Source organism: Aquarana catesbeiana, linkage group LG02, assembly GCF_042186555.1.
Source record: "Aquarana catesbeiana isolate 2022-GZ linkage group LG02, ASM4218655v1, whole genome shotgun sequence".
Taxonomy (NCBI): Eukaryota; Metazoa; Chordata; class Amphibia; order Anura; family Ranidae; genus Aquarana; species Aquarana catesbeiana.
In genome coordinates this window covers 309844762-309870396 of record NC_133325.1, presented here as the reverse complement: position 1 = coordinate 309870396, position 25635 = coordinate 309844762, and the positions used below count along the sequence as shown (strand labels likewise).

At 41.0% G+C, this 25635-nt stretch overlaps 1 protein-coding gene across 1 annotated transcript in view; it reads left to right on the top strand.

Moving 5' to 3' along the window:
* Positions 1–25635, top strand: part of CRACDL (CRACD like) — a 93828-nt gene that overhangs the window by 35607 nt on the left and 32586 nt on the right. Inside the window, exon 2 of the mRNA XM_073614674.1 lies at positions 15935–16006. Within this exon, the coding sequence (XP_073470775.1) occupies positions 15958–16006 (49 nt within the window). The 5' untranslated portion in view covers positions 15935–15957. The remainder of the gene's footprint in view (positions 1–15934; positions 16007–25635) is intronic.

Here is a 25635-nt window from a genome sequence, read left to right as displayed (position 1 = left end):
AATAGCCCCGAGTCTCCCCCTTTCTTCCCTCCGTGTTTCTCTCTCTTTCTTTTGTTTTTTCCACTTCCTGCTCTTCTCGTCTCACATCACTCACGCTGCCCACATCTACTCCTCCTCCCCACCTCCCTCAATTGGATGTAGTCTGCCTCGATGGGCAGGGCCAGCCAGCGTCATTCGTTTCTATGACATTGGTGCCACCCAACAATGCAGCGACCTCTGTTGCCTGGTCATCGCCCGCTCATCACGCATGCGCAGCCGACGATGACTGCAGTAGTCTAAACTATTACCCCCACACGGGCACCGACATGGCCCTGACATCATGCAGTTCCATGGCGTCGGCGGCCCCCGGCACTACAGCGTCCCTGTTGCCTGGTTACCGCCGCCGCAACGCGCATGCGCAATCGGTGATTTCCGTTTTAATAAAACGAATGCTTCCCTGCACTAGCGCCAATGTTACCTAGCAATGGGTCCATCCCTAAAATGACTCAGGATCATGACTCAGTGACAATCTGCAAATGGTGGCAGGTGACGTGACAAGTGACGTGGCAAGTGACAATCTGCAAACGGTTGCAGGTGACAATCTGCAAATGGTGGCAGGTGAGGTGGTAAGTGACAGTCTGCAAATGGTGGCAAATTAAAATCTGCAAATGGTAGCAAGTGACATGGCAATCTGCAAATGGTGGCAGGTGATTTGGCAAGTGACAATCTGCAAATGGTGGCAAGTGACGTGGAAAGTGACAACCTGCAAATGGTGGCAAGTGACATGGTAAGTGACAATCTGCAAATGATAGCAGGTGACGTGACAATCTGCAAATGGTGGCAGGTGACATGGCAAATAACAATCTGCAAATGGTGGCAAGTGACAATCTGCAAATGGTGGCAAGTGACGTGGCAAGTAACAATCTGCAAATGGTAGCAGGTGACATGGCAAGTGACAATCTGCAAATGGTGACAGGTGACGTGGCAATCTGCAAATGGTGGCAGGTGATGTGGCAAGTGACAATCCACATCTAGTGGCAGGTGACGGTGGCAAGTTAAAAAGCTGTGTCTGGTGACAGGTGACGGTGGCCAGTGACATGCTTCATCTGGTGGCAGGAGATGTGGCAAGTGACACGCCCACACACGGTCAGAATTTCCGACAACAAGGTCCTATCACAAATTTTCCGTCGGAAAATCCAACCATGTATATGGGGCATTACTCTAAACAGATAACTTGTTAAAGCGTCGCCTATGGAGATTTTTAAGTACCGAGGTTTGGCGCCATTCTACGAGTGTGCGCAATTTTAAAGCGTAACATGTTAGGTATCTATTTACTCGGCGTAAAATCATCTTTCACAGTACACAGAAAAATTGGGCTAACTTTGCTGTTTTGTTTTTTTTAAAGTCATAAAACAGTTTTTTTCTTTCAAAACAAAGGCGTTTGAAAAAATACCATGTGACATAAAAAGTTGCAATGACCGCCATTTTATTCCCTAGGGTCTCTGCTAAAAAAAAACGTAATGTTTGAGGGTTCTGAGTAATTTTCTAGAAAAAAAAATGATTTTTACATGTAGGAGTGAAGTGGTTAAACTTTTATGGCCCCTTGCACATGGGCATTATAATTTACTGATGTTTACGCAGGAACTTGTGACTCCTGCGTGCAAGGGGCAAAAACTGTGTGTAAAGACCTGAGTAATGTTGAGTATAGGCGAGTAAGCGTATAGATGAGTATAGGCGAGTAAAATTCTTCTTCATTGCCAGTATTGTAATATTCTCATTTATACTTAGGACGTCCGTTTGCAAGGGGCCACAATGAGTAAACATGCGAGTAAATCACTGCACTCAAATAAAAAATGTTTTGTTTTTCTTTTACTGCTCTGTACTCAATGCTGTATTATTGATCTTTACTCAGCTGTGTGCAATGCCCCATAGACAACAATGCACCTAATTTTAGATCAGTAAAAAACGCAGTATTTTTTTACTCCTGTGTTCAACAATCCTTATGCCCCATACACACGATCGGATTTTCCGACAACAAATGTTAGATGTGAGCTTGTTGGTTGAAAGTCCGACCGTGTGTATGCTCCATCGAACATTTTGTTGACGGACTTTCCGTCAACAAATGTTGGCCAGCAGGTTCTCATATTTTTCGCCAACAAAACTATGTTGTCGGAATTTCCGATCGTGTGTACACAATTCCGACGCACAAAAGTTCACGCATGCTCGGAATCAAGCAGAAGGAGTCGCACTAGCTATTGAACTTCCTTCTTCTCGGCTCGTCGTACGTCTTGTACGTCACCACGTTCCCACGTTCGGAATTGTTGGCCAACATTTGTGAGACCGTGTGTATGCAAGACAAGTTTGAGCCAACATCCTTTCGAACAAAAATCCACGGTTTTGTTCTCGGAAAGTCCGATCGTGTGTACAGGGCATTGGAAATAGCAATGTTACGGGGCATTAGTAATAGCAATGTGAACAGAACCAAGCTTGGCACATTGCAGTTCTGCTCTTTAGGCCTGTGATGTTGGTGACTCTGTTTCTCCTTGGAGGGTTCAGTATCACTGGTCTGCTATATGTAAAATGATGGGTGCCATTGAATAAACTGTCAGCGCTACATGTAAATGTAGTACATTATTATAGAGTTCCTTTAAGTTGGTGACTGATATACTATAAAATATGTAATTGTTATTTGGAAAGACATCTGTTTTTAAAGGAATTTATTCAAATTCAGATATTAGTAAAGATTTTTAGTAGGAGACATGGAGCAAGCAAGAGTATAACAGAAAGCAGAAACAATAGTCTCTACAGTCATGCTAATTGTTAAGCAACTGACTTTTTCTTGGCAAGGGAACAACAATAGCATAGATCTTGAAGAAGAAGAGCAACACGGTTTTCTAATAGTAAGTTCTCCAAGGGGTTCATTGCCAAGGACACACAGTGTATGTTACTTTATTTACCTTGATGTGACTAGTACTGAAAACTCACAGGAGATTAGATTATACATGGTAAATGCAAGTTGCATGACTGATACACAGAGGACTTGCCATCAGTGATCATATTTCTAAAAATAAAATACGAACTTCCTGTAATAAGATGAAATGCCAGCTACAACTACCGGTAGCTCTATTACAGCACCTGGAGTCACACTGTTGGTAACAGGTTACATATAAGAACCATTTTTAGTGTGGGCTTTCCCTTAACAATTAACAGAGTTTATCCACATAGATGTTAAAACGGTCTAGACGTGAATTACCCTACATAGAACTATATGCAGAAAAACATGGTGTGCATTCCATGAAAGCAGAATGGCCAATGAACGGTCTAGACGTTCATTGGCCATTGGTAAATGTGACCATAGGCCTCTCCATTTCAGTAAACACTGAGCATTTTTAGTAGATGGATTGCAAATTGTTATTACCAGTCACTAAAATATCATGTAAGCTTTAACATGTTAATGTCATTTCAAAAGTAATTTTAAATATATTTATAACGGCAGCTTTCACTTAAATAATACCTTAGGATCCTGCATTGAAGGCCTTGTTCAAGCATTCCTTGCTACTGGGTGACAACACTTTATCTCAGTCTCCCAGTTGTGCTCTTGTGTTGCCACCCTATCACTCAGGCTTCTAATAGAGAATACAAGAGGCCAGTTCATTACAGATTAGGCAGGCATGGGCCACTGTTGTCACCATCCTGGAAACAGATGCAGCTATCAGTGGGGTGTTTGTAGACAGGTAGTAGTGGCAAAGAAGCTGCAGGAGATTAGCAGCCCTAAGATGCAACAAAGAGAAAAGGTGAAGACAGTGTTTTATTTTTAAAACATGGAAATTCTTTGTAATGCACTTGGCTTTGACAGACTAAATGCCATTCAGTTAGGATTTACTGAACATCTACTTAATTTAATTAATCTTACATTTTCTGTTATTGCAATAAATGGAAAAACTAGGTTGAAACATGAATGACTTCTGTGTGTAGTCTTCCCAGCCCTTTTAAAACCAGGTTATTTTGACTTTCCAGTCAGCTGAGATTGTGCCTTACTAAGCCTCTTTTGCTGAGGTTTGGGAAAACTGGGCCAGGATTAGTGATGAATTGAGGCCCAGCTCATTTTAAATCTTTGAATGTCCATACTTTGGCTGACATCCCAGATGCTACTGTACATTCCAATTTCCTTTTGTTAGCCAAGTGAAAGGGTTACTACATGTTACATGATCCTAGACAGAACTATTAAAGCTACAGTGAATAACGATGAAAGCAGCTAAAGGGTCACTTTCAAATTTACTGTAGATTTTTTCTTGTGACTTCCGACTTCAAAACATGAATCTCATACATTTAACAATGGTGATTCTTTCAATCCTGTATTTGCAAAATTACTCAGTTTACCTTAAAAAATAATTAAGGAGGTTAACAGACTCCTTTTCAACAGAGCTTACCATCTATACACAGGCAGACCTAGTGTAAGAAATAGCCAACAGATACCTGCTATGGTCCTTTCCTGTACTCTGCACATTTTGGTCCCAGGTGACAGACGTATTATCATGTTTGGTATTTTAGATGATGAGTTGTGGCTTCACTATGGCAGTATTCCAACATGATAACGACCCCTAACACCACTCCAAGACAACCACTGCCTTGCAGAAGCTGAGGGTAAAGGTGATGGACTGGCCAAGCATGTCTCCAGACCTAAACCCTATTGAGCATATGTGGGGCATATTCCAACACAAGGTGGAGGAGCGCAAGTTCTCTAACATCCACCAGCTCCGTGATGTCGTCATGGAGGAGTGGAAGAGGACTCCATTGGCAACCTGTGAAGCTCTGGTCAACTCCATGCCCAAGAGGGTTAAGGTAGTGCTGGAAAATAATGGTGGCCACATAAAATATTGACACTTTGGGCCCAATTTGGACATTTTCACTTAGGGGTGTACTCACTTTTTTGCCAGCATTTTAGACATTAATGGCTGTGTTTGGTATTTTAGATGATGAGTTGTGGCTTCACTATGGCAGTATTCCAACATGATAACGACCCCAAACACAACTCCAAGACGACCACTGCCTTGCTAAGAAGCTGAGGGTAAAGGTGATGGACTGGCCAAGCATGTCTCCAGACCTAAACCCTATTGAGCATCTGTGGGGCATATTCCAACACAAGGTGGAGGAGCGCAAGTTCTCTAACATCCACCAGCTCCGTGATGTCGTCATGGAGGAGTGGAAGAGGACTCCAGTGGATACCTGTGAAGCTCTGGTCAACTCCATGCCCAAGAGGGTTAAGGCAGTGCTGGAAAATAATGATGGCCACATAAAATATTGACACTTTGGGCCCAATTTGGACAGCTTCACTTAGGGGTGTACTCACTTTTTTGCCAGCATTTTAGACATTAATGGCTGTGTGTTGAGTTATTTTGAGGGGACAGCAAATTTACACTGTTATTCAAGCTGTACACTCACTACTTTACATTGTAGCAAAGTGTAATTTATTCTCTGTTGTCACATGAAAAGATATAATAAAATATTTACAAAAATTTGAGGGGTGTACTCACTTTTGTGAGATACTGTATATGGATATTTTCGAAGGAAAATCTATTTATGGCCCGTAAGGTGACACTCTTTTGAGTTATCCATATGAAAAAGTCATATACAGTATATTAATAGAAACTTTCTGGACAAATCTAGTGGGACTCCTGGATAAATATAATCTGGCCATATATGGGTCGAAATTAGGTCCATTCAGCAGGGACAGACCGAATTTCAATCCATCTATGGCTGTTCCAGCTCAACAGAAATCAATCTGATGATCGACTTCTTTCGGACAGGAATGTTGGAAAATTTTAATTCAGTCTGCAGCTGCAGCAAATCGACTGCAGTGCTGATCAATGTATTCTGACAGCAGAGGAGTTCCCACTGTCAGAATATAACAGCACAGTGAGGAGGATTCCCTCATCCACCTCGTTTTGTGTGATGTGGAAGTCCATTTTTTTTTTTTCAATTAGCCTGCTGACTAAATTAGGGCCAGTTCACACCACATACAGTCTAGTGTATTTTCTTTCTGCATCAAAAACACATGTAAAGTAGGTTATATAGTTTCCAATGGCATAGTTCACACCAGTGCTGTCAGTTCCAGGGCTTTCCAGTTACAGAAAAAAAGTAGAACATGCTGCATTTTTCCTGCACGGGAAAAAATGCATCTAAAAATGCACTGGACCCGAGTACTGTGAAAAAAGAAGAAAAACAAACATCTGGAATGCATCCAGAAGCGCATCAAAAATGCACCAGAATGCGCCAAAAACGCGTTCTAAACGTGCATGCAAAAACACATCCGGAACGAATCTGGAGGAGTGCGTTTTTGTGGTGTGAACCAACCCTTATAGAGAATGACCCATCTACAGGCAGCCTTAGCCTTAAGTTTTGCTGAAAATTCTATCTCTCCAATAATAGTATGTTAATGACAACAGACAAGACACTGGTTGTTTTATTGTTCTGACTTTTATTTTTCTATTGCTGCACAGACAATGTCTATGTAAGTATCAATGGGTATTTTATTTTTTTATACCTCCTTTCCACCCCCTTTTAACACATCCTACCTGGTGATGCCAGTTATACTCACCTGAGCCCCTCCATCCAGGAAACTCTAGCTACTGCTGTTTTCTTCTTTCTAATCCAGCGCCGGTTGTTAACACTCGCCATCCGGTCCCCTTCACTTCCATTGGACTGATGTCCTCTCTCTTCCGGATCCTAAAAGAACCCCTCCGCTGGCCAGCCAATGGGAATTGTCTACATCACACATGCAATGATGTGGACACCTGGATGAAAAAAACCCTGCGGCCTCTTGTAAATGAGAACGGGGTTTTAGAGAGGTTTTTTTTTACCTAACCCAATGATCAGCTAAAGGAGGGTGAGAGATTGGGCTGGGAGGGGGGTTACATTTATTCTGGAGTTGAGCTTTAATTGTTTATACAGCTCTGCCAATTGCTTGAGATAATTTTACACTTGAATAAAAAAAAGCAAAAATGTTGGAGCAACGAAGGTTATGGTACCAATTTTATTCTCATTGTCATTCTGAAACATCCTTACACTAACATGGTATCGTAACATTTGAGTTTCCAGATAGCATAGCCTTCCCCTGCTACTTGCATAGGTTGATACTTAGGCATGGAAATGTGCTAATACTGGACTTACTGTAGGTCCTAGTTGTGGATGAGATCAGGGCTTGCAGCCAACTGATCAAGGAAACAGGACCATGCAAAAGAGTACTAGTTATCTTATCTACTCACATCCCATGGTCCTTTTTAAAATTGGCTGTAAGATTACTACTTAAGATGGGATCACAGAATGCACACAACAGTTGTAAATAGCATCTCACCTTTCAACCAGAAAACCTATTTGTAAGCTTTGATTTACAAACTGGCAAAGAGGCATCACTGGCCATTGGCCAACTAAAACCATTGCTGTGTTTGTTGAGTCTGTCTTTTGTGTATCTCAGTTGGGACTTGACAGCCAACAGATTTTTCCTGAACAACCCCAGTCTGCTGAGAATTCAGGTCACAGTCTTCTTGTTACCTAGCAATGCCATAATGGCAGTGGCTCCACACCCCTATTAATCACCTATGTATAGGTGTAAATCATTTATATATGACATTTGATATTCTAAGGCAGTGCCAGGAGTGATAAGAATACTGTATGATAAATGCTGTAATCCATAGCACCTGGCTTATTTTAGGTTGCTGTAAAAAAAATCTGATTTCTGATTGGTTGCAGTGGTTTATGTATTTCACTTTGTAATGCTTTATAAAATCAGTTGGATTGTGATTTAAAATTAAAGGGGACTTCATACTATTTGTAGTAGACTTTCATACTAAAAATTTGTAGTACCACTATGCTGTTGTGTTCCAGATGCCTAGGAATTCCTGGAATTTATTATACACCAGTTTCCAGAACACTAATTGTAGACTTCCATTTGGGTTACAAAATAGTCAGCACAGCACAGTATGTACATGTTTTGTCATTACCAGTTCTATTACCAGCCCTGTTATCTATTCATTTCCCATATTTATATAAGTTCAATATACACAGCACTTTACAGTGTCGAACCTACAGCTTATTTGAATGAAGTACTAACCACTTCTTGACATTTCTTGGCCCATACACAAGCTCGGGTTTTGTCATGATGCAATATAGACTAGTAGAACACTTTCAAATAGTAGATCCATTAGATGTAGGGCAAGCAAGATGATAGTATAGTATAATGCCAGCTGCATTCTTCCTAGGTTGTTGCCATGATTTCACCACCCACCCAGTCATTTCTAATTCCCTCTATCAAAGGCCTGGTACGGAAGGGAGAAATTCAGTAAAGGTCAGTGATGCTCATAGTCCTCCAAAGCAGTGTTTCTCAGCCTTCTTCTGTCAAGGCAACCTTTAAAAGGTATACAGGCACCCCCTTCTAAAATGTAAAAAGACTAAACTAATTGTTTTACTTAACAACAACAACCACACACATAGGACACCAAACTTTAGAAGTGATTTATTCTTCCAAAGCAAATACACCATTGCACGCTGGTGCTGACTACTATTACAATGTTTCTCTTTTCCCTCAGTTTCTCTCCCTCACTCAGCAGATGTAAACCCAGTGCTGACGAGAGGGGCAAATAAGGATGCTGTGCCAGCTCCCGCCATACACCTTATCAGCCAGTGATATCATTGGTTGTTGCAATGCCGGAGGATTCAAGGTTGTAATAGTGCACAATAAAAGTCTGTGGCTAAAAGGCAGCCTTGATCCACCCGCTGGCTTGTATACAAATTTTTGGGCAATTTTTAGGCATTTTGCCAAGGCATCCCTGAAGAAACCTGAGGGCACCCTAGTTGAAAAAGGCTGGTTTAAAGCACTCTGAAGTAGAGAATTTTCTTATCAAAAGATTTCTGCATTTCATAACTTCCATCCAAAAACCTATGAAAAATAAGATTTTTACTTCTTATTTAGGTGTGGTCGGTAGAGACATTCAACCATTGCTTTCCACCCCATTAGTCAACAATTCATCCAAAACTACTGGTTTATAAAACAGATGCTGTCTAAAATAAATAATTCAATCTAAACTGCCTACAACAGTTTTCTGCATATGGACCATGATCAGTGGAAGAGCTAAAGAAGAATTGCAAATGGAGCAACAAAGAGGGTTATAGTTATGGGACTTTTCCATGCACCTAGGTAGGGTTAGTGTGCATTGACCTCAACAGAAATGCTGTTTTGAATTATGTGGAGTGCAAATACTTGTTCAATAGCAAGACAAGTTATATTTCCTTTATAGTCCCCTCAAGTCTTCCATAGCCAATCCACACGGGATTGAATAGAGTACAAGGTCCATACCCTGCTAGACCTGCTGATAATGGCACGAAGCTGCATGAAATCACTTATTGATACACAGGTTAATGAATAAAAACAAATAAAAATACATTCTTGTTTTTAATTGATCAAATTACAATTTCATAATACACTTTGTTTTCCTTATAATAGATGTTTATTATATGGGGCAATTTATTCTTGCTCCAAGTAAACAGTATTCTGAGAACCGAGGGCAAGCTTTTGTTTCATAGCATTTGTTCTTTTTTTTTTTTATCTTTCTTCCTTTCTCCTCTAATGTCAGCCTGGCAGGGCATATCAGTTACTTTTCCATTGCTTATGTTGCTTGGCAGCATTCTTCATGTTTGTCTATGGGTCTGTGTGTCAGGCCAGGAACATAGCACAGCATTCTGTTGTTCTGATAATAATCTTTACTCGGGAAATCAACGTTTATATTGACCATAGAGGACAATTGTTGGACGGTGTGCAATACCTCTTTCTTGAATACTTTTTTTTTTACAGTGCCCACGCTATTTGCTTCTAATACACTAATACAGACTTCAGCAAAGCCCAGCTTCTATCTAAAAGGATCATATAACATAATAAAAGGTCATTAATAATTTAGAAAAACAACAGCCTTTTATGAGAAAGAAGCACGATAAGTTTCAAGGCTTCAATCTGCAAACTGTACAAAGTATATATGGGCTGCGCATATGTGCGCATTTAGCATAGTGTAGTGGAAGGTATGGACACAACCACAATATTTTTAAGTGTCTGTTGATTTGTGGTCCTTAAAAGTGGAACTTCACTCTTTCAGTCAACATTGACTATTGTTAATCCTTATGCTGCTAGCATTAGTAAATAGGTAGGAAGTTATATTATGTTTACTTGTTTTAAACTTTTTTTTTTAATTTCTTCAGTTACTTCCTGGTTTCTTGCCTAGGCAAATTATGTTATACATCCCAGGAGTCTCCAGGAGGGGAGTAAGCGTTTTTTCAGCTAAGCACACCCTCCTGCCTGCATCCCTAAGCCAAGGGCAGATGAAGTCCTGGAAGTAAATGCTACATGAATCATCTGCCCTTACTCAAGATGGCCAAGGCCAGAAATACTAGAGGGTGTTTTTCAAAAGGATTTCTCAACAAAATAAAGCATAGGGAAATGGATGAATGGGAGAGATTGCTTTCATTATTACAGATAAATGAAATAGTGTTTTTGGTTTGTGCTGCTCAGATGCAGTGTAGTTCTACTTTAAGGTAGCAAGTTAGAAGGAAAAAAGAAATCAGAAAAGAAGTGAGAAATCCTATATGGTACAGTAATTCCACAGCAATGATATGTAATAATATATATCCAGAACGATAAAGAGATGTAACATACATTTGGTTAGGTTGCAAATAACCAAGTATTTTGGTAAACACAACCTTCCAGGTAGGCATGTGAAGAAAACCCAGTCTCCACACAAAAAGCCAACAAATGCTACTAGGGCAGAGGTGCTTGTGATGGTATATAGTGATATTAAAGGAGAAGTACAACCAAAGCTCGTTTGGCTGCACTTCTCCTGTGGATCACAGGAGTGCAGTTCCTTTTGCACTCCTGTGACCCGTTTTCAGCAGACAACAGGCTGAAGTCTGCTCTCTGCTGAGGTCACAGAGTTGTTCCAGGCTCAGGCGTCATCTCGACCATAGAGATCCGCCCAGATCCCTGAACCGTCACCCGGCTCAGGCTCTCAGAGAGCCGCTGAGAGTGTGAGCCAGCCGCTCCCATCCCCTTCACAGGCCAGCGCTCCAATGAGCGAGGGGGGTGCAGAGCAGAGAGCCCCTGACTGACAGTCTACAGCTCTTTGCTCGGGTAGCTGTGAGAATCGAGCAATCGGCGGTGTTTGATTGCTCGGTTCTCAGTGTTAGAGGCGCCAGGGGACAGATGCGGCACCTAGGTAAGTATGATACTAAAAAAAGAAAAAGCCATACATCTTTTTTAATGTGGTCTTGTATTTTAAAGAAGTATGGACAAACATCCATACTCACTTCCGTGCAGCGGCATCAGTCAGGTGAGAGTGATTGCTCAGTTCTTGGGTCCGCTTGGAGATGAGAGTGGTGACTGTCAGTCATTGCTCTTGCTCTGCCCCTCCAGCATTCACCGGAGTGGTGGGCTGGAGAGGGGGCGGGAGCAGCTGTCCCTAGGACACATGCAGAGCCTGTAGACAATCTATGTCAGTGGACAGCAGACATTAACCCTCTGTCAGCTGAGTCTAGGTCATGGGAGACCAAAAGTAATTGCACTCTGTGACCCAGAAGGGAAGAAGGATAAAAATAAAATTTGGCAATACTTCTCTTTTAGTTGATGAACAATCAGATTTTTTTTTTTTTTTAAATCGTCACAAATCATTTTTTACTAGTTGACTACATTTAAATGCCTCACACTGATTTCAGTTAGTGCTTACTCCAGAATAAAAAGTAGCCATTGTTATTAGAATAGGGTTCAGAGTTTGGAACACACTTTTTTTTTACTTGAGTGACAGTAGATCAGTACTACATAACCATGTGCTATATAAGAACCCTTAAGCCCTGTACACCCAGGCCGAATGTTGGATGGCATCGTCCGGTTCAATAGAAACTAGAAACGAATGTACTTTCATTCGGCTGGCTTCTGTCGAAGGGGCTCAAGGAAGGAAAGGAGGTGATCCCTGATGCCGCACATCCCTGTGGTCCTATGGAGGTGAACAGAATGGCAACCTCAGCCTGGACTCCAACCAGGCCACGCCCTCAGTGTGTTTTGCTCCGCCCCCCTGGAGCTAAGTCATGGGGATGGAGATCACATGCGTATGGGGAGTATTTAAGCATCATCGGTGATCACTCGATTATGTGAAGGGCTGACAGGTGTATGCAGATTCTCGTGTCTTGCTGTTTACTTGAAACACACAGGGAACAAATTAGCCAGGTCCTTTACAATAAAAACATGTGAATGCATAAGCTGTTTGTGTAAATGCGTGAAAACATTAGATGAAGAAAAACCTAATTGTTTGTACTCCCACCTAAGCCTGTTATAAACAAAAACTTTATTTGTGTATTTATTTATTCTGTCGAAGGGGCATGATTAAAAAAGGTCTACCGACCAGCTCCCAGTTAGTGCTCTCAGCCACTGACCGGAGAGTTCTGGGGTGGGGGGCATCCCCCTCTCAGAAAATAATAGAACAGCAGATCACTGTACTAACATTGGATTGTTAGAACAGCGGCTCCGAACTGAGCTGCCCGTTTTTTTTTACTTCAGCCCGCTGGGTTGAACGAAGAAAAACTAGCAGTGGGTACTAGGCATTAGAGAGAAAGGGATGTTAACTGGCTTTTGCAGACAGCAGATAACTCATCTTTCTGAAGTAAGCTCTAAAGAGGAGAACTCAGAATGAACAGGCTACATTTAATCTGACCCTAGAGCAGGGGTCTTCAAAATTTCCAAACAAAGGGCCAGTTTACTGCCCTTTAGGGGGGGGGTCAGACTTTGAGTAGAAAATGATATCAGTGAAAAGAATAATGCCCATCGATGGTGGCGGTAAGAAGAATAGTGCCCTATCTTTGGTGTCAGTGGAGGAATAGTACTTCATCATTGGTGTCAGTGGAGGCATAGTTCCTCATCAGTGGTGTCAGTGGAGGAATAGTTCCTTACCAGTGGTGTCAGTGGAGGAATAGTTCCTCATCAGTGGTGTCAGTAGAGGAATAGTTCCTCATCAGTGGTGTCATTGGAGGAATAGTTCCTCATCAGTGGGGGAATAGTTCCTCATCAGTTGTGTCAGTGGAGGAATAGTTCCCCATCAGTGGTGTCAGTGGAGGAATAGTTTCTCATCAGTGGTGTCATTGGAGGAATAGTTCCTCATCAGTGGTGTCAGTGGAGGAATAGTTCCTAGTCATTGGTGTCAGTGGAGGAATAATTCCTCATCAGTGGTGTCAGTGGAGGAATAGTTCCTCATCAGTGGTGTCAGTGGAGGAATAATTCCTCATCAGTGGTGTCAGTGGAGGAATAGTTCCTCATCAGTGGTGTCAGTGGAGGAATAATTCCTCATCAGTGGTGTCAGTGGAGGAATAGTTCCTCATCAGTGGTGTCATTGGAGGAATAGTTCCTCATCAGTGGTGTCATTGGAGGAATAGTTCCTCATCAGTGGTGTCATTGGAGGAATAGTTCCTCATCAGTGGTGTCATTGGAGGAATAGTTCCTCAGTGGGGGAATAGTTCCTCATCAGTTGTGTCAGTGGAGGAATAGTTCCCCATCAGTGGTGTCAGTGGAGGAATAGTTTCTCATCAGTGGTGTCATTGGAGGAATAGTTCCTCATCAGTGGTGTCAGTGGAGGAATAGTTCCTCATCAGTGGTGTCAGTGGAGGAATAGTTCCTCATCAGTGGTGTCAGTGGAGGAATAGTTCCTCATCAGTGGTGTCAGTTGAGGAATAGTTCCTAGTCAGTGGAGGAATAATTCCTCATCAGTGGTGTCATTGGAGGAATAGTTCCTCATCAGTGGTGTCAGTGGAGGAATAGTTCCTCATCAGTGGTGTCATTGGAGGAATAGTTCCTCATCAGTGGTGTCAGTGGGGGAATAGTTCCTCATCAGTGGTGTCAGTGGAGGAATAGTTCCTCATCAGTGGTGTCAGTGAAGTAGTTCCTCATCAGTGGTGTCAGTGGAGGAATAGTTCCTCATCAGTGGTGTCAGTGGGAGGAATAGTTCCTCATCAGTGGTGTCAGTGGAGGAATAGTTCCTCATCAGTGGTGTCAGTGGAGGAATAATTCCTCATCAGTGGTGTCATTGGAGGAATAGTTCCTCATCAGTGGTGTCAGTGGAGGAATAGTTCCTCATCAGTGGTGTCAGTGGAGGAATAGTTCCTAGTCAGTGGAGGAATAATTCCTCATCAGTGGTGTCAGTGGAGGAATAGTTCCTCATCAGTGGTGTCAGTGGAGGAATAGTTCCTCATCAGTGGTGTCAGTGAAGTAGTTCCTCATCAGTGGTGTCAGTGGAGGAATAGTTCCTCATCAGTGGTGTCAGTGAAGTAGTTCCTCATCAGTGGTGTCAGTGGAGGAATAGTTCCTCATCAGTGGTGTCAGTGGGAGGAATAGTTCCTCATCAGTGGTGTCAGTGGGAGGAATACTGCCTCATATCAGTGGGAGAAATAGTGTCCCAAGAGCCAGATAAAGGCAAGCAAAAGGCCGCTTCTGGCCCCTGGGCCGCAGTTTGGAGACCACTGCCCTAGAGCATTTTACCGTTGCTCTCCTTCAGTAAATGATGTCCTAAAGCTGGACATGTATATAACCACTCCTTTAGTACTATACATTTTACTATCAATTGTGTAACAACCCATTTAGGCAAATCCAAAAGGATGAGTCTCATATTGTATTGCCAGCTTTATTGGGAATAAATACCACTGAACAAACTTGACTACAAGGTGGTAGATTTTGGGGAATTCAGATATACACAATAAGGGAACAATACACTGATGTGCTTCTCTTTGTATGCCAGTTCAATGAAGCACCCACAATGTCACTGTATTATTGCTTTGTTTTAACATGTTGTACTTTATAAATATGTCTCTGGTTAGCCTGGTAGCTGACGTGTCAAGGTCATGGTAATCTCTGTGGATGAAATCCAGGTGTTACTTGGCAATGATTATTCATGACTTATAAATAAGGAAAGAAATGTTCCTCTGTGCAGGGAAGGCAGACTATATCATGGTAACAGCACAGTCAGCATGACACGACATATAAACAGCTGTGACACACATGGTATGGCTGATGTAAAGCTGGGAACTTCATAGATTGTCACAACAACATTATAAGTGATTTCTTAGGGAATAGTGTTTATCTTGTGAGAAGCACGAATAATCCCAGGTACTCAATCTCTTTTGAAGATCTGTACTAGTTGAGAGATCTCTACACTAGTGTTTCATTAATGTGGTAGTAATACTAATAAAAAAGGGCCCCTGTGGGATAATGGGATAATGTGCTAGTAGGCATTGCCTACTAGCACATTATGACAGACTTACCTTAAAACAAAACCCTCCAGCAGTACGCTTTCATTGATTCCGGGGCTTCTATCTTCACCCGGTGTTCCTTCCTGGCTCATGGGTTTCAGCCATTTGAGTAGCCAAGCCACAGTGATGTCACGACCGCGGCACAGAGCTCTGAATGGATGGCACCATTCATTCAGAGTGCATGGGCCCGGTGACATCATCCGCTGCTACTAAAGTGAACATCTTCCAAACGGAGATATTTACCGTACCTACAGGTAAATCTTATTATAGGCTTATCAGTAGTTATCAATTAGAAAGCAGACTTTGTTTACCACTAGTAAAGAGTGTCCTGATATCCCTTTTGGGAATTTGAGTCCACCCAAAGCTTATATTTCAGTGGGTGGAAAACTCATTAGTTAGCCCACCAGTATTCTCTTACAACTAAAAACTCAATTTTGGGATGATATTCAAATGAAATCAGCATTAAAGCTACTACTCCACTGTCTAATGACACAGTATCAAATAGTTCAGTGTGCAAGTCTTCAAGGTAAAGGTTTTATGGTTTTATGAGCTGTAATAGTTATATAATCATGACTCTTGAGAATCATAAAAGTAGATCTTGTATTTTAACGCAATATATTTTATTTTTCAGGTCATTTTGTTAAGCTATTAATTATGGATTCTAAAGTAAGAGAAGGGGATAGCCTTGTAGATGATAACTCAGGTAAGCGAGTTTCTGTTTGAATTTATTGAACCTCTGTGCTGTAATTCTCTCTAGCTCTTTGACTGTCGTGTGATCTGTCATATGGACACAAGGTGGCAGCACAAAACTACATTTAATCAGTATCTGAAATAAGCCCAAACTAATATTGTAAGTTTAGCTTTACAGGTCCTGAAAACAAAGGCACACAGCTGTCTTTTCAGGGCATCAATGAAAATCCAACCCCAAATCCAAAAAAAGTTGGTACGTTGAGTAAAATCCTATATTAAAAACAGAATGCAATGATTTGCAAATCTCAAAAACCCTAATTTTATTCACAATAGAAAACATCAAATGTTTAAGCTGAGAAAATGTACCATTTTACGGGGAAAAAAAAGGTAAATTTGAAATTGATGGCAGCTACACATCTCAAAGTTGGGACAGGGCCATGTTTACCACAGTCTAACATCCCCTATTCCTTTAACAATACTCTATAAACACCTGGGAATTGAGGAGACCAGTTGCCAGAGTTTTGGAAGCAGAGTGTTGTTCCATTGCCTGAACATATGCTTCTTTAAAACCTGAATATATCTTTCAGCATTGATGGTGCCTTTCCAGATGTGCAGGCTACCTATTGCATACGCACTAATGTACCCCCATACCACCAGAGATGCAAGCTTTTGAACTGAGCGCTGATAACAAGCTGGAAGGTCCATTTTCCTCTTTAGGCTGGAGGACTTTCACTTTTCACATTTTGATTTGTCTGACCACAGTACAGTTTTCCACTTTGCAACAGACCATTTTAATGAGCTTTGGCCCAGAGATGACAGCTGCATTTCTGGATCATGTTCAGATATGGCTTCTTTTTGCATGATAGAGCTTTACCTTAAATTTTGGATTTCACTGCAAACTATGTTCAAAGACAGTGACTTCTGTAAGTATTCCTGAGCCCATGCAGTGATATCCATCACGGACTCATGCCTGTTTTTAATACAGTGCCGTCTGAAGGCGCGAAGATCACGCGCATTCAATATTGTGCTTCGGCCTTGTCCTTGATGATATTATGTACTGTTGATGATATATTTAAAGTCTTTACAATTTTACATTGAGGAACATTATTCTGAAATTGTTTGACAATTTTTAGGCTCCTAAAAGCTTGTAAAAGCTTTAGACACTTACAAGCGTCAGGCATTTTTTCTGCAAAAACGCTGCTGGCTTTTAGGAGTGTTAAAAAAACATCCTGTGTACATGAGGCATTAGACGCAGCTTTTTACAGACTGGTGAACTTCTGCCCACTTCTAAGAAACTCGGACTCTCTAAGATGCTCTTTGTATACCCAATCATGTTACTGACCTGTTGCCAATGAACCTAATTATTTGCAAAAGGTTCTTCCTTGTTAGTACCACTTACTTTGCTAGCTTTTTGTTGCTCTGTGCCAATTTTTTTAAGCTGCGTTGCTGCCATCAATTTCAAAATTGCCTTATTTTTTTCTTAACATGGTACATTTTCTCAGTTTAAAGAGCAGGTAGTGTTTCTTTTTTTTTTTTTTTTTAACAGAAATTTGATAGCTTATCTATTGTGAAAAAAATATGGGTTTATGAGATTTGCAAATCATTCCATTCTGTTTTTGTAGATTTTACAGTGCGTCCCAACCTTTTTGTAATTATGTTGTAGATGTAGCACATCACCGCACTCCATATTGTCAGTGATCAGAAAATTACCTAGCACAGACTGTAGGAAGCAGATCCACTGACCCCATATGTGTGGTTTTCTATCTGGAATGTGGCTGAAGTGGGTAACTAAAAACAAAATGACAGGGTCTTCTTAAACCTAGTTACCCACATCTTCACAATGCTCCACCACCACTTCTTTAGTCACACGTACTGATAAATACTCAGTGCATCTGGGTATGGGGGAGTGTGTAGCCTCTCACATAATGCAGTTCTCAGGCTTAGTGGTCAATCCCTATACCCAAACACTGTCACATAACACAGGGAGTAACACTATGGCCTCCTCTAAGCTCTGACACCAGCCAACTCCTGATATTTTGTGGTAGCTAGGACAGAGAAAGTAGCAAAAGGGGTATGCTGTAAAGGTGAGGATAATTGAATGAGGGCATGGGCTTTAAAAAAAATAGGCAAAGTAGCAGGGTCACTTTAACCACTTATGTACTGCCACATGTCTAAAAACGGAGGACGCTTGTTTCTGCAGTGCTCTTTATAAACGGCACTGCAGATTTCACCCTTAGGCGGCCAGTGTGGCTGTTAATTGCTGTGAACTATGCCATCATTACACATTTTGGCTCACAGATTTATTGCACAGATTTAATCTGAGCGGCTCTGTACCCTATGATTGCTGTGATGACAGCAATTAGAAAGTTAAACAGAGTAGTGTTTACATTGGATAGCACTCCCCTTCCTCTCACAACAGAGAACTAATGAATGAATTAGTATTTTATTAGTTCTAGAGCACAGCACAAATCAGTGGCAGGAGCAAATCAAGGATTGTTTTTAACCCTTTCACCCACCTCCTCTCCTAAATGTCTGTATTCCAGCCTCTCTGTATATAACCTGTATATAACCTTTCCCCTCCCTTATCTTGCACATTAACCTCTCTGTCGCCACATCTCCATCCGCCCACTGTATATGTCCTGTACATGAACCCCTTCAACGCCCCTCCCAACTCTGTGTATGACCTATATGTGCTGTATTTAGTACACTAATACTGAGCTCCATGTTTTAACCACCTCAGTGCCAGCATTTTTCTTCAACTCCAAAAAATAGTGGCAAAAATGAAATCACCTCAGGGTAAATACTTTCCAAGAGGGGGTCATTTTCGGTGTGTTTGTAATGTTTTAGCATTTTTATATATTACGTTTTATAACAGAAAGAAAGGGAAACAGTTCTTTTTTTCAAAATTATTAATTTATTTTAATTTTATTTAATATAAATAAACAGTGGTTATTAAATATTCCCGAATGAAAGATTTATCTAGCTCTTAAAAAAAATTATTTAAAAGAGAAGTATGGGGTTTGTCTTTTCTCTGATTCATACTTACCTAGGTGGGTGCAGCATCCGTCCAATGCTGCATCTGTCCCACGCCGGCTCTAACACTGAGAACCGAGCGATCTAACACCGCCGATCGCTCAGTTCTCAGGGCTCCCTGAGCAGAGGGCTGGTCACTGTCAGTCACCGCTGTCTGCTCCCCCAGCACTCACTGGAGCGCTGGGCTGTGGAGGGAGCAGGACTGGCCGGCTTAGGCTCTCAGTGGCTTTCTGAGAGCCTAAGTTGGTTGCCAGTCCAACATGCGGGTGGATCCTGACTTCATTCTCGTGATCTTGCCCGAGCCTGGACTGGCTCTGTGAGGTCAGCCATCTGCTGAAAATGGGTCACAGGAGTGCAAAATGAACGGCACTTCTGTGCTCCACAGGAGAAGTACAGCCAAAGAAGCAAAAATTAATCTGGGTACAGTGTTGCTGGACTGAGTAATTGTCAGTCAAGTTATCACTACACTGAAAACTGAAATATGACCTGGCAATGTAGTGGTATTACAGGCTAGTAATGAAGTAGTTAAACTGTATCTGCAATTTTTTTTTGCTTTTTGGATAGCACAATATTGTTGTTTTTGTCCTCACTGAGGAGGATTTGCCTAAATTCCTGCCCCATCGTCAGTTGTTGGGATCAAAAGCAAACTGAAATATGTCCCTTATGGGCAGACGGCAATAAAAACACCCTCTTTTGCGTCTAGGTTTTGTTTTTTTTGTTTTTTTTTGCCATCTGCTTCCCTGTTTTTGAGATCCCCTTCAATTCCAGTCCAAGTAACAGTGGTCTCTGGGAGTCAAAATCTCCATAACAGGAACTCAGATAGCAAAACCTGGCAAAGGTAAAAGGTACTATAAAACAAAATTTTGGGCTGAAGTTGAAGTTAATTTAGTAAGTATACTGATTGGATATTGTGATGTTAGAACACTTGTAGTGGTCCCAGGGTTTTATTGGCATTGGCAGATCATAGATTATTTTCGCTTGTTCCATGAAGTTCTTTTACTGTTTTATACGTCCTGACTCCCTTGTAGGTGTGTAATCTATTCTTTATGAAATTGAACCTCCTCCATGAGCTCCTAAACATCTACCTTTTCCCCCCCTCACTTCCATTATTTTAGAATTAACTGTGTACGTGTTCAAAGCATATCGCATAGTCCATAGCCCATAGTCCCTAGTCCATCTCAGGAGTGAGCAAAAGAGGGTGGCTACATTCTTACATATAGAGGGACCATGGAGAATGAACGTAGTCATCATCTAACAGGAAGTCAGATCACAGTAGCAAAAAAAAAAGAATTTTGGAGATTTTGCAGAGGCTGAAAGGAATAGAAGGGATCTTTTTTGAGTTAGGAATATGTACTTGTGTTTTTTTTTTTTTTTTTAACCAGAGTTTGTGTCACTTTAGTAATGGTCAGCTGCTAACAGTTGGCTTGTGTGATAGATTTCTGCATCAGCAGGTACACTGGATGAGTGAAGTCTAAAGCTATCAATTATAGTTCCTAGCCTGAAACATCCCTGGAGAATTTCTGAGCCAGTGAGCAAAGAAATCACTGGATTTGCTATAATCCCTATGACTGCAATTTATTATTCCTGGCTGCAAAACATGATGAAAAAGTCCTGCTGCAAAAAGACAGCCTGACATCTGCGGCTACAAGTATGTATTAAAGCGCCATTACAGGGCTTCAGTGTCACAGGCTGAGATTGTTTTCTTCCAGCATAGGATAGGATGGATAGTTAAAAGCATGACAGATTTTGTCAGTGTTCTTAAGATAAAACCTTGGTGGTTTGATAGTGTTTACTTTTGGACTTTTTAGGAAACTGTTATGCTTTTTAATACATATGGCTACTTCAACTGCTGAATGTACATTATTGCCAGATATACAGTGAAGTCACCCCAGACAAAAATTTGTTGTCGGAAGGCATGTATATAGTCCCTTATTCACAAAAGCTCATGCATTAATAAATGTATAATTAAATATTATTAATACAGCCAAGCAGGGGCACACACAACTAAAAGTACATGTATAAGTATGTTTTACCTACTAGGCAAACAGCCTGCATTAGTTGTCCTCTAAATGCTGGATGTAGCTCCATCCTCTTTAGAAAATGATAGGCGTTCCTGTGGGGGGGGAGGCACAGCCAGCTAGGCTGGGTGATCTGTCACTATTATGAATGAATAATCAGTGCTTCTTCTTCATTCATATTAGTAAGGCTCCATTCACACCTGAACATACTGGAATCACGGACAGAATAATGCTATTTCTGCCTGCGATCCCAGAATCACAGCAAAAGACAGGATGCGTTTGCGATGCCAATATTTCTAAATGGCACCCCAAGCATGGTGCAATTTTACCACGAATGTCGAGTGACAAAATGTGCTAAAATCGTGGCAAAAATCGTAAAGCGCAAAACTCGCCTGGCTCTGTGCCAAAATTTTGTAGCGGAGGGAGGCCCATTAATTAATGAATGGTGCTGCTCCAAAAACGTGCCAAAAAACACACAAGATCTTTTAAAAAACCGCGGTGCAGCAGGTGTCGCTGCAGTACACTTAGGTGTGAATGGAGCCTAAAAGATCACTCTGAGCTGCGGCTCTTTGTAAAGTATCTGATGATGCCCTGTTTGAAGTAAAAGCATCCGCAGACACATTACACAGAGCCGCAGCTCTGTGTGATCTTTTACGAATATGAATGAACAAGAAGCACTGATCATAATAGTGACAGAATCAGATCACTCAGAGCTGCAACACTGTGTGTCTATTAGTAGCTGTTTTCCCATATACACAGCCCAGCTTTCTCTTTTTTAAATGAAACATCAGCAAAGTCAAGACTAGTGTCGTGTATGACACAGTCTGACCGCACTCATTGCTCATTCATAAAACTGAAAGGTCACTCAACAATGTAGCACTCTGTAATTGATTGGCCAGGCTGGGCATGTTTAGATGCAGCGACTGATAGACATGCAGTGCCCTAGGTTGTGTGATATTTCTTGAATAGTAGTACTGGCCTCCAGAGCGGCCACTGCTGCCAGATACCAGAACTGTTAATCCCAAATCTATCTCCTTTCTAGTGGCGTTGTCAGACGTGGGGGTGGGGGAAGCTGTCTAACCATGCTGCTTAGAACCTAAAGCTGCCACTGGATGGATCCTAGAGCAGCCCGTTCAGCAGGGACTAGTCGCATTTTGATCCAGGTATTGGTACTCTACCGATCGACTTCTGTACAACTGCCCTGCTAGAAAATATTCTCTCGATCAGCACTGCAGGCTATAGCCGGCAGAACTGATTAGTGTATTCTGACGGTGGGGAAGCCTCCCTGCTGACAAAATAAGAGGACACAGCAGGAGGATTTTTCCATCCACCTTGAATGTGTGGATAGGAGAATCGGGTCCGTTTTTTCGTTCCATCCACTAGTTGTAGAATGAAAACAACTGACTCATGGCCAGATTAAGGGACCAATTTGAATATGGCCAAGTGCTATATGAACTTGGTTCCTTGGGGAGTTAAATAACTTTAAAAAATAATGGTAGTTCTTTTTTAAAAGTATCTTTGCATATTCCATGTCAATCATTCAATGCTTCTAGAAATTTGATTTCAGTAGGAAGTCTTTCACAATTTCCTAAGTCCCTACTGCTTTTCATTGTTAGCACAAGTTTATACCCAGACCTTATGTTGATAGATCATCATGGTACAAATATAATACAAAAACTAGGTTTTCTGTAGATCAAGGTAAGATGTAAAGTAAAAGTACAGGTATTAATAAAAACACCCTTTAGTAAGTTCTATATTTATTCATTAATCATTAAAGAGTCTCTATAATCATTTTAACTTCAAATGGAACATTTTTGGGAGATAGAGAGGGGAAGAGGTTAGAGAACCACATACAGCAATTAAAAAAAACCTTTTTAATAGAATTCAATTACTTTTTTTCCTGGACAACTAATATAAACCATTAAAAAGAGAATGTGATGAGGTTAAAAACATTTAAACATGTCCTGGCAACTTTGGCAATGATGGGGTTTTCCCCAAATTACATATATGTTTTGTTTGGGTTAGATGGGCCCTCCCTCCTTCCCCTATGCTGTGTATGTTCATCTATGTTTTTTATGTCGCCAGTCATAGCCCGTGCATGGGCGGACTAGGTGTGTTTGTATTACTGTATATTTTTTTTATATACCTACAATAAAAATGATTGAACAAGAAAAACTTTTAAGCTGGCAGTCTGGTAACGCTGCAGAAGCAGTTCACCTTGGTCAAAAACACTGCTGTTGCTTTCAGACTGCAGGTTGGAAAGTGAAGGAGAAGCAGCACACTGATGAGTTATCATCGCCTTGCTTACTTTCTTCTTTCTTCCCAAGAAATGAATCACCGGTCAGCACATGTGCAGGGCAGCAGAGCCCGATGGCTCTTAGTGCTAGTTGTCCCTCTCCCAGTCTAAGTGCTGCTGTGCAGAGGATTACTAGAGGCGGATATCATGGCATATTTAAGTACTAGGTGTGTGAATGAATGTTTCAATTGATATTTAAATTAATACATAAGTGCAATTTACTATTTACTGATGTTTTTAGTTTGTTCAGCCTGAAATGTCATTTTTTTTAACTTAAACTAAATAAAAACCTGTACCTGGTTGACCTTAGCAGTCAAGTGTAACCTATAATTTCTTAAAGTGTATTTATAATGGCAGCTGGAATATAGGTAGTTGCAATGCAGATGTTTGTGTCCTTAGTAACAAACATCTATTGCACACACCCAGGTCCACCTATTACACTAGAATAAGTCACAGGAAAACACGCCTAAGTTACAGAGTTCAAATACCTATATAGATATTAAGTCTTGCAGCCTTTTCCTTACATGGTCATGGAATTCCTCTGTGACCTAGAATTTGCCTATAATCTGCAATACAGTACAGAGTGTAATATCTAATTAGGGCAAAAAAGACACAACCTTGCTAAATACAGTTACACAACAAGAGGCTATGATATTGCTTTTTTTTTTTCAATCTTTATTTATAAAGGTTTTACAGAAGTGCTGAGCATATAAAAAAAAAGAATCATGAAAACAAGAGAAGCGGATACATTTGCAATACAAGTTATGTAAAAATCTATAAATAGTAAAGCTCTATTAATACACTAGCAGCAAAAGCTAGAGATATTTCTTAATGGATTGAGATTTATTCATAGGGATTTAAGGATAGCCTTTTAATGTGGAAAAACAGTGGAGGAGGTATAGGATCTAGGGGAAGTTCCAAGCCTTGCAAGTTTGAATTATGTGTATCTTCTCAGTAGGGCAGAATAGTAGGGCAGAATATTGGGCCAGTCTCACCAAATAGGGATTATAGACCAATGCCACAATGCCAACATCTATCTGACACTTCCAGGAAACAGCTGTGATGTTTTGGGGGGTTCTGTACAACCTTGACAAGCGTCTAAGGACAATTCCTGAAACTTTGTGTTAATGGAGTCTTTTCCTGCAAGTGAGCAGGATTTACTCCATTGGTCATGAGTGAACCTAAAATAAATGTCTTGTGCTTGTCTTGTCCTAAATTGTAGTATCATTGGGTGGATGCAGTCCCTACAAGATTGTATAGGGCAGATATTGTATGGCAAAGAGGGTAGCTAGCATGTCATTTATTTTTCGAACTGGAACTGGTGCCCTGAAAAAAAAAAATTTGGAGGGTTGTTGGTTATGTAGTCTCTTATTGAAGGTAGAACCATTGGGGATTGCAGATAAACTGAGATTTTGATTTCAGTTCTCTGCAGAAACTTATTTTGGGTGAAAAAACCCAAGGGGTGGCATTTGAAGTTCCAGTTAGATGAAAAAGGTCTAGTGTTACCAGGTGGAAAATCTGTGTTATTCCAAAAGAAAGTAGGAGGCCCTGAATTGTGTTTCCAAGCAGGGGAGATGGCTTACCCAACCTTTATGGGCAGCATGACAGTTCTAGTCAATTATACACAATATATAAATAAAGTCAGCGCTCACTATTATCAAACTAAATGTACTCTTAAAGTCACAGTCCAAAAATGTCCTTTCAAAGGATTTTTTTTTTTCTCAAAGAAGTTTATTAGAAAAAAGAACAAATAAATGAACAGTACACATAATACCGATTCCAGATAATACATTGCTACAGCCATTATAACAAGCAAAATCACGTTCCACCATTGGATTATATTCATCACCTTCAGAACATGCCCACCGTACAACTCAACAAGACTAGTTGAGCCTTAAACTAACAAGTGGTTCTTCAATCGTCATCTCTATGACAAGTACATTAAAGCAGTATTCTGTCCAATACCAAATCCACTGGAGAGAGCCCAGGGGTATCTAACCATGGACACAATAGTTTAGTAAATTTGCTAGGGCGTCCTCTGTGTTGGAAAATATACTTCTCCAAATGCAGGGAGTTCCCCCATTTGGGTAGTCCATTCTTTCACTGTGGGAGGGTCAGCTGCCTTTCAATGTCTAAGAATAAGCTTATGGGCCTGAAAGAGAGCTCTATCAATGGCCTGTTTAGGATTAGCCCCAATTGGGAGGTCATCCAAAATACCTTATATACGTAGTTTAGGGTCCACCTGGATGTTGACCTGGAATACCCTATTAATAGTATTAAGAACCCCTGTCCAGT